At 37.2% G+C, this 10,457-nt stretch overlaps 1 protein-coding gene across 1 annotated transcript in view; it reads left to right on the top strand.

Annotated features, from left to right (window-relative positions):
* Window positions 1–9,875, top strand: part of LOC104164697 (orexin receptor type 2-like) — a 19,877-nt gene extending 10,002 nt beyond the window's left edge. The window contains exons 4-7 of the mRNA XM_009704107.1: window positions 4,700–4,920; window positions 6,303–6,424; window positions 7,520–7,720; window positions 9,392–9,875. Of these exons, the coding sequence (XP_009702409.1) occupies window positions 4,700–4,920; window positions 6,303–6,424; window positions 7,520–7,720; window positions 9,392–9,585 (738 nt within the window). The 3' untranslated portion in view covers window positions 9,586–9,875. The remainder of the gene's footprint in view (window positions 1–4,699; window positions 4,921–6,302; window positions 6,425–7,519; window positions 7,721–9,391) is intronic.
* The last annotated feature ends 582 nt before the right edge of the window (window positions 9,876–10,457 follow it).

Here is a 10,457-nt window from a genome sequence, read left to right as displayed (position 1 = left end):
TCTTCCCCCTTCAACAATTAAAAGTTGTGTCAGTTTGATAATCATTTTCTGGATGTGAACTGTAATCTGTCATGCATCAGTCTATGGTTCTCTCTGCTGTCTTCCGCTTTCTCTGGGATTTATCTATAGCTGTGGTCCTCCACCACCCCCTGTTCTGTCATTCTGTAAAGAATAATAAACTCATCCCATTGAAGACATGATGCAAGATATTCCCTCTCCTGTACTCTCAAATAGCTCTAACAATGGCTGACATTTCCATCAAGATACAGGGATGAATCATTTCTCTCTCACCATTATGTCTGATACCATCCACATTTGAGGCTGCCCTGGCCAGGGCATATCTGCCACATCAGGAGCATTTTTCATGCAGTTCAAATTGATCCATCAAAGAAATCACAAGTACTCTTTAGATTTCTAAATATACGTATGTCAAATCTAAAAATCAAATCTTATACTGACAAAATGTATCTCTTGCAAATAACTAAAATATAGGAAAACTCAAATCTACTTTAGGGCATTTTGTTATCATCCATACATCATAATAGCAATAATTCTCACTTCTAATCAGACTAGGTTAAACCAGAGTTGCTGTTTATCTTTAAATTATTTTTTTTCTTTTAATTTCTTACATTTATAAGATTAATTAACAAGATAGTTTGAAGGTAAAATTTAACCTTTACAGTTTGAGGACACTCTTCACTAGAACTTAGTTTTGGGGTTAAGTTCAATCTAACATAGCTCTAAGATGCTCTGCATTGCTGGATAGTTATCTGTCCTGTAGCACCCAATGACCTTATCACCATATTCCTTCTTCTCTTCTGTACTTTCTTTACAATCTACCTATCTACCTGTTCTCTCAAACTGTCCATTAATTAAGTTAATGCAAAGCAATTGTTCTTAACCTGCCTGTACCTTGAAAATGCTGGTTCAGATTCAGAGCAGGAGCTGAATGATTGGAAACCAACCTGTTTTGTTGGGTTTTTCCCTCCCCAATTGTATTAGCTAGCTTATTTCTTCACAGTATTTCTTCTCCCTGTACATCCTGCATGCTGACAAGGTTAAGAGGATCCATTTATTTTTTTTTTTCAGTGGCAAAAAGACAAATACTGCTACAGGCTTAGTGCTATTCATGATGCAAAATTGCAGATATCCCTTTTCCTAGCATAGATGATAGCACTATGTGTAAGAGGCTGCACTAAGTGAAATTAAAACCACTGCACATCTATTATCAACTGTGACTTGGCTGCAGACATCAGGCATTTTTCTAAGTGCAACAGATGTGCCATAATCAGTCATGTAGAGCAAATTAATGCAGTGCTTTACATGTATTATTTAATAATCTTTTCAGTTAAGAAATCATGTTATTTACCAGAACTTCAGTTAAATATAGCGGTCCTATTGCAAGGTACAATAAGCCTTCCAGATGTACGTGATAGAAAAAACACAGCAAACAGTAGATGCTTTCTATGCCTTACACTTTTTCTAAAGGTTCTTTTTTAAAATAGAGCGTGTTGTGCGTGCAAATTTTCAGATGACTAAAGGTAAGATAGATTTACAAGCTATCCTTACTGTACTTTGTGCAATAGCTCCTAAAATTTCTGATTGTGTCTTTCAAGCAGATCTTTGAATATAAGCTTTACAACTGTTGAATTAATGATTCATCTTTGTAAAGACAAGAACAATCATGCCACAAATACCAGGGATTTTGAGTCATTTATTTTAATTATTAGCAAGGAAGTAGTGACTTAGAAGGCTATGTTCTCTTGTGGATTTTAAGTAGATTAAAAGTAACTTCTGAACAAATAAATAGGACTGAATGGACTTATGATGAAAGTGTTGATACATAATTTGTATTATCAAGTTCCATACTGTATGCTTCAATTTACTCATGTCCAAGTGTATTGACACTAAAGCCTACTCATATTAATAACTAGAAACCCTACCCATTTTCATTTGACAGCTGAAATGTACCCTTCCAATCTTTGCAAGTTGTTACTACATTTGGAGAGATTTCCTCTGGTTATAAACCCCTTGATAATGATTTGAGGGGACAGAGGAATGGTGCATGACAAAATAACTGCAACTTTTAGTACCTGTTTGGACACAGGTAGTGGGTTTTTAGTGAATCAATGGGCTTGCACAAATTCTCCACAATTATCTCTATAACTGATTTGTTACTAAAAAGCAAATATATGCATTATACTGGCATGTATATAGTTGTACATACATAATCATAGAATCATTTAGGTTAGAAAAGATCCTTAAGATCATCAAGTCCAACTGTTAACCTAGGGCTGCCAAGCCCACCACTAAACCACGTCCCTAAGCACCACACCTACATGGCTTTTAAATACCTCCAGGGATGGGGACTCCACCACTTCCCTGGGCAACCTGTTCCAATGCTTGACAACTCTTTCAAGGAATAAATTCTTCCTAATATCCAATCTAAACCTCCCCTGGCGCAACTTGAGGCCATTTCTTCTTGTCCTATCACTTGTAACACATGTATGTGTGTTTACATCAATCCATATTTGTAAATATTTCCATATACACACACACACGCACACATATTTCTGAAGTGTTATGCTCCTTAGATGGTACTGGTTCAGCTATGCATCTTTGGGGATATAGCTCTTTTTTTTTTTTTTCCCCCCTGATAAAATTCTTGCTCTATAATTGCCTATTGGTGTAACAGTAGCAAAGCCCAAGTGTATGCCAGGTAAAGACTGAGGAAAATAGGGCTCTTTAGAAAGGTTCTCAATACAAACTCCTGAAGATTTAGCATTTTAATATATAGTACAGTGAGACACTGCATTGTACACAGTCCTACCTTTGATCACCTCTTGCTATTAAAGACTGTTTAAATAGCAGAAAAGACCCTTCTACCTGCACACACAGGTACAAGCCATGTACACAGTCATGTCTAACATTTCTGTAGAAATAACCATTTGCAATTTTGAGCCAAGATAATCTTTCTCTTAGTCTGTATTGCATCTAGCAACCATGAAAGCTGATCACTGGTTTCTTCAAGTGAATCTTTGGCACAATCAGGAGGGAGAGATTTGTCTGAATTTCTCTGCTTCCATCTCCAGTTCTTGCTACAATATGATAACTCAGTATCACTGAAAAGGAAGGAAAAGCTTCTGCTTCAAAGCTAGAAGAACAAAATATAAAAGTACCCCTGATAAACCAGAATCAGCATCTTAGCGTATTATCTCAGTAGTGCATGGCAAAGACACATTGCAGTACTATATCCCACAGCTAATTAGGGTACGTCCCTTGCAATAGGACAGACATGTCCAGGTATGAAACTGATACTGCTGATTTCAGCTGAATGAGTGGGAATCTGTAGTAGAACCAAGTGCAAGGATTTTTTTGCTTTATATCCATAGTAAAAAATAAATATTATAACGTATCCCCCGGTCTGCTTCATTGATTTCTTGTTAATTACAACCCAACTTTGCCAAAATGCTCCAATAGTTATAAATCAGGTTTGATGGTGCACATAAATGCTAAATTAAGGGCTTGTCTGTGCAAGGAAGCTATTCACAAAAAAAAAACAAAACCAAAAACAAAACCAAAAAACCAACATAATAGCTATTCTAGAACAATTCTGAACATGCATGCTTTTATTTTAGAACAAGCATTCCCTTTTTAGCTTACATTTTTTCTGAAATAAATACCCCAGACTTCATTATTTTCTGGTCAGTTTGTGTGGATAAGCCCTAATTTTTAAAATGTTACAATAGACAATGTGAATTTTGCAGATACTTTTAAACATGGATTATTTTACACTCATGAGAGTAGTCACTCCACGGACAATTGCACTATGCATGAATAAAACTATATTTCTACCCAAAAGGTTTTCACAATGTATAACATTGAAAACATTCTAAATGTCATTGTAATAGAGTTCTCTGCGAAAGTCCTTGCCATCTGTAGTCTCTCACATTTGGCTGCAGGCAGGAAATAATTTTGAAAAACTGAAGCAAAATTGCTTTATTTGGCTTGGCTTATATGAGGGCACAGAAAACAAAACCCAAGATTTTTATTAATAGCATGGTGCTACATCTACCCGTTGCAAGGTGTCTTTGGCTAACCTAATTCTTACTATGTCTTGGCACTCTTCCATGATTCCCCTCCGTTCATCACTGTATGTACATTCAGTTTTGAAGAGCTTTGCAGAGAGATCCACACTTCAGCTGTGATTTCTTTAGCTGCTTTGTTGTCATCTAGATTGCATATTCAGAGGTTTTATGGCACTTAAACCTATGTAGGCTTTAAATCCTTGTTTTCCAATGCTGAAAAGCTGTTTAGTATCTTAAATTGGCAGCATATTAATGGGATAAACTACTCTGCCATACAGTAAAACATTTAATGTAAACTTTATAGGAACCTAATTGCAGCAATAGGGTTGGTAAGTGTGATAATCTGAAGACACAAGGAAGGCAAGGTATGTGGGGAGTAAAGAAAATTTTAATACATCAGTTCATACATTTGGATAAATCACAAATTTTTATGCAGTCCTTCAAGTGTGTCTGAAATTGGATTTGTTTCTTGCAGCTACATCAATTAATTTAATAAAAACCCCTATTTCTCCCTGCAAGCTTACACTGTGTATGTCAACATGGCTATTTTTCTTGTTATAGCTACCCACAGTGCTCATTTTTCAAAGTGCCCCTTATTTTGTCTTTCTTAGATCCCAGGAACTTCTTCTGTTGTTCAGAAAAAATGGAAGCCTCTGCAGTCCTCAGCACAACCCCGAGGGCTGGGACAATCAACAAAGTCAAAGATTAGTGCTGTGGCAGCTGAAATAAAACAGATTCGTGCAAGAAGGAAAACAGCACGTATGCTAATGGTTGTCCTCCTGGTTTTTGCACTTTGTTATCTCCCAATTAGCATCCTCAATGTCTTGAAAAGGTGAAGTTTATCCCAAAATGAAAACACTTGGTAAAGCTTTCTGTCTAAAAACCATTCTCTTTTACAAGATTCCTGTTGTTGTGGCGGATACTTTTGAAGGATAAGCTTACTTATTTCATGATAAAGAAATGGAAAACATACAGTTGCAAGAAAAAAATGTATCTGACCTATCTCTAGTACTTAAACTGAAAGCCAGATTGTGGAACCTTATTAGCAAGCTCTTCCTCATGAAAATGATCTACCTATCTCCTCATTAAAACCTGTCATTTACGTGGGATTACAGCTTGTTTGCTGTAAATGTGCCCATGGAAGTGCATTTACCTAAAGCGGCAGCTGAAGGTTAGCAGGGTAGTGTAGTGTTGTGGCTTGGCCCCGAGGACTGTGATATGCGGGTTGAAGGCCTCATCACGTACAATTTTGAGACCTTAGGCTAACCCTTCAGTTTTCCTATGAAGCTATGTTTGACTTTTTTACCCTTTTCTCTCCTTTTCATTTGAGATATAATTGTGGACACTCGTGGTTTCTGTATAGTGCCTGACAGGCCAAGGCTTTGGTATAGTTACATCTTATGAGCCCTCTGGAATACCGATAATGACATATAGCAGAAGATTTTAATATCCTAAAAAATAACCAACCTGTTATTAGTGCTTGAGGAACATTTTAGTTTTTAAGGAATAGTTTCAAGTTGGATGTGAAGGTTTAAATACATCCCACTCAATTCTGGCACTTTCCTGAGGCCTAATTTGAGTACTTTTCATCTTCAAGTCCCTTGGTAGGCAGTGTGGAGAGAAAGAAGTATTTCCAGAATGCAGTTCAGGCCACCTATGATCTGAACCACAGAGGAACTACACAGGTTGCCTCGACTACAATAGCAGAGTAGGCCCATAGTTAGATTTTCACTTAAGTGGCAAAAGTTAGGGGTGAGGAACTTGGGCAAAGCAGATTTCACTGGAGGACGGAAACTGCTACTGTGGCTTCAGTTTTGGGGCCGGTTCAGTGCCTTTTCAATTCCAGAGCCCCTCTTTATTGGGGAGTGTGCCTGCTGGGAACATCAATAACATGACTAGGTCAAAAGCAACTTTTTCCATCTTTTCTTGGCTTATCTGACACCAGCTAACTCTGGTTACTTAGCAGAAAAGTCATGCATCTGCACCATTGTAAGGTAAAGTACTGATGGTCTCTGTCAAGCTAAACCACCGAGACAGGAGGCTGAGGGATGGGGAGAGGACTTCATTCTCTCAAGAAAGTGAGCACTGTTGAATCAGCTTTTCTATGATACTGCAAATAGGTCATCAGAGATAAAATTAGGTTAGAAGTTGCCAAATCTTTTAATATAATTTCTAATTTTGCCATCTTTCAGGTTTACTTTTCTTTTTCTGTAGGGTTTTTGGGATGTTTAATCATGCGGATGACAGAGAAACTGTATACGCCTGGTTCACATTCTCACACTGGCTTGTATATGCAAACAGTGCAGCCAATCCTATTATTTATAACTTCCTCAGTGGTAAGTTACAGTTACCTAGAATTCAAGTTTAATGTATAGTTTGAATGTAATGAGCCATAGCAAATAAGATTAATGACTGTGTAACATCAGCCCAGCTCCTCCGGTGGGAGCTAGATCTTCTTCTTGGAACAAGTTGCCTGAAATATCCAATTACCTTCAGGCTATCTACCTATAACTAAACTAAACAGTGCCAGGGCCTGAGTCCAAGTGCTTGAATTTGACTCTCCATGACATTAATTTGGTAGAGAAGTCCCTGGCATGACTTTGGTTTTAAACAATTGCCGTTCCCCTAAACACTCCCTGGATACTGTCTGGGAGTTAACACAGGCCAGGGGCTGTCCCCAGTTGGCATTTTATATGCAGGTATTGGGTTTTGGAGACTGTGAATCTTTAATAGTACTTGCATGACCAGAATGTGCCAACAAGGCCAAAGAACCAGCCAGGATGCTGTTCACTTACTAGTATAGATTTGACTTCGTTTGTATTTGTCTTATTTGGCTACGGATAGCAGAATCGGGACCTAAACTGGTGGCATTACAGCTAAATACAGGGAGGAAAAGTCTATTGATCCTCACTACACATTTGCCCACTGTAGTTTTTTTTGTGGTGTGTAGCGTGACGATGATCAGAACAATTTACTCTGAGCCCCAAAAGCAGACTAATAGGCCGTTGAACACTTGGAATTTTCTTTGAAAATGTATTCAAGATGAAATACAAATTAGCCATGCTCTTTCATTTCACATGTGAAGTAATGATGCAGTCATTTAAGCCTACGATTGCTCAATTACTTGTTTTTGTTAGATATGTTATTAATCAACAGACTATCCATGATGTGATTTCATAAATCATGCTAGTTTGTCCATTCTTTGTAGCCAAGAATAATTTAGGCTTCATACCACACCTCACATATCTTCTTACAAAGGTTATATGTTTTCTGTCTTTCTCCAAGATGTTGAAATTGTGACTTCCTGCATCTGCATTAGAAGTGTTTTGGGTTAATTTTGCTTTAGATAGCTGCTTTTTACTAATCTATAAAGTTTGAGGAAACACAGTTTATAGGACAATTTTTTCATGAGTCTTTTTTGTGGTTGACAGGGAAATTTAGAGAAGAATTTAAAGCAGCGTTTTCTTGTTGCATCTTTGGCATTCGCCGTCACCATGATGAACGGCTCACCAGAGGTCGTGCCAGTACAGAGAGTCGGAAATCCTTGACCACCCAGATCAGCAATTTTGATAATGTTTCAAAACTTTCAGAGCACGTTGTATTGACCAACATAAACACACTTCCAGCAAATGGTATTGCACCTATTACCGGCTGGTAGTATACTTGTCTCTATGTCTTTTGATGCTGTGGAAGTAAAATTTAATTGTGCATGCAACAATATTTGAATCTGAGCACAATGCAATGAGAGAAAGGTGTTTACAATTAAGAACTGACTGTAAGAAAAGTAACTTACAAGAAATATTTTACAGAACTTGCAACAACTTTGGCTATATATTGATGAAACAAAATTTCATCTCATTTATTTCAAAAGTTGAGTTGCAATTGTGGAGGGGGTAAGGTAATCATATTTTATCTTAATATTTTCTTTGGATCCCTACTTCCTTTAGACTTCTAAGTAAATAAAGAACAGGTACCTGAAAGTATGAAAATAATTTTCCCTGGAGTTGCATTGTGTTTATCAACAGCTATATTCTGCTCAGAGCTAATTCTCTGAAGTTGTGGTATATTTTATAACGAATATTTTAATCAAAATTGGGTGTACAGATTGAGCTGCCTGAATGTCCTGACATTTCAAATGATGTGGTTAGCATGCATTCTGGCGTGAGTTGGGCTGATCAAATAAGAAATTCACATTAATTTCTTTTCTCACATTTTCTGTTCTTTTTGCTGTTGGGTGGGTTATGGTATGTATTCAGGAACAGCTGGGAAGCCACTCTTGATTCTTCTCCAATATAGGTTGATAACGGAATGAACACAGTCTGAAATGAAAGGCAGGAGTTGTTCAAGCTTTCCCAATTCTGGGTAAACACTGAAATGATGCAATTCCTTAGCTTTGTCAATAGAGGGAAAATGGCATATAATTTATTATTTGATATTTCTCATTACATTATATGTTACATCCCAGCAGGGCTTTGCAAGGGACTGCAAGTACAGGATTCATCCCTCCTCTTCTAGGGATGTGAACATTCGTTGTCTCAAAGTTATCTCAGGCACTATAGGCTAGGACTATATAAGCGATATATTGATAACAGCGAAATTGGTATCTCCAAGGACAGCTAATCTGTTCCTAAAATATATATCTAAAAAGATTTAAATAAATTACCTCTGAAGAAGTCTGTTCTTTTCACTTACTATAGAAGGAATGATGGCTTTTTCCTGAATTCAGCTTGCTCTTCTCCAGTAGCGTTGCCATTCCTAGATGTACGGCACAAGCAAGGTTACAGCCATGAAACCCAGATGGCAGTGTGGCTGTAGATTATGTTTTACTCTGTATCTATTATTTGTTATCATTGTCTTCTCCCTGCCTGTCCTGTTCTCATGGCAGGGGAGTTGGACTAGATGATCCTTAAAGGTCTCTTCCAAATCAAACCATTCTATGATTCTATGATTCTATGATTGACTTGTAGCCAGGAAGCTGTAGTGCTCTGCTGGTCACGGTGGCATCTGTACAAGGAACCACAGGGCAATTTACCAAATAATGCATATTAAATAAGTAGTAGAATGCATTAAAAATGTTTAAAAGTAAGAAAATCAAGGTTTATGCATCAGAAAACCTCTTAGACTTCAGTCAAGAAGTCTTCATTTAAAATTTGCAAGTGCAATTTGGAACATTTTCTGGCAGACCATTTTGTTAATAGATCATCACCTGCACAGTGCTCAGAGAGTGACAATCACAGGGTGAGGCAGTCAGCTACCCAATACAAACAGTAAAATCATCTTAAATTCTTTATTTTATCTTACAGGTATCCCAGCTACACTCAGCCCAGTGAAATCAGTGGAGCTGCATCTCCACATACCAGGGATGAACATGACTTCAAATTTAGATGAAGCTGTGAGGGTTTCTGCAGAAGACAATGGGAACACAGAGAATGCAGAGTGGGACAAATTCGTCCCTAGCATAACTAAACTTGCCTCGATGGAGTTACAGCAAGGATAACTTTGGCCCAATACATGTAAGACCACCAGAGAATGGCACATGCTTTTAGTTGTGTTACACACTACAACAACTGGACGAAGGGATTCCTTCAAAACGACTGCCTCTCCTATTTCTTCTCAGTCTTACACAAACCTACTTACCTCAGTATGAGCTAAAGAACGTGTCTTTACAAGTATTTTTAAAGATTGGATTGTATTATACTTTGTAAATACTGTAGATATTTATTTTTATATATTTTAGATGCTGTGGAATGTTCTAAAATCTATCATATAAAGAACTGTAAGTATTTGAAAGAAGTCTCAAACATCATTTATTTATATCCTGTTTCTATAAACGAGTGACTTATTTACAAGGAATGCTTACTTATGCACTAGTGATATTCTGGAATTACTTTGCACTTCTTTTTCTGCTAATTCACTTGTAGTAAATTCTACGTTGATTATGGAACTTTGACTTCAGATTGATTTGGGGAGATTCCACATTGCTTTTCTAAGCACAGACATGCTTCTAAGACGTGAACTCAAAGTGGTGCAAGTCACACATGTTTTCATAAGATTACACTAAATAGCCAATTCTTTTTTTTCTTCAGACTCGAGTGCCTAAAAAGTAACTACTTAAATAAAACTTATATGATGCTCAAAGGTGCTAAAAGCTCAAAATTCCTACTCAGGCCAATAGGAATATCAAATGTCAGCACCCCTGAAGGACAGGACATTTTAACTTTGGTAGCTCATTTTAGTCCATAATGTCTGCAAATGTTGCTCCAGAAGATCTCTGAGGATTTTTAAAATAGAAAACAAGTTATCTTGCTTGCTTTCATGATTTCTCTCTCAGCTTCTATTTAATACTAATGATACAAACCATTAACAGAT

The sequence above is a fragment of the Cariama cristata genome, unplaced genomic scaffold, assembly GCF_000690535.1.
Source record: "Cariama cristata isolate BGI_N322 unplaced genomic scaffold, ASM69053v1 scaffold37067, whole genome shotgun sequence".
Classification (NCBI taxonomy): Eukaryota; Metazoa; Chordata; class Aves; order Cariamiformes; family Cariamidae; genus Cariama; species Cariama cristata.
Note: the sequence above shows the minus strand (reverse complement) of the source record. Positions and strands in the feature narration are given on the sequence as shown.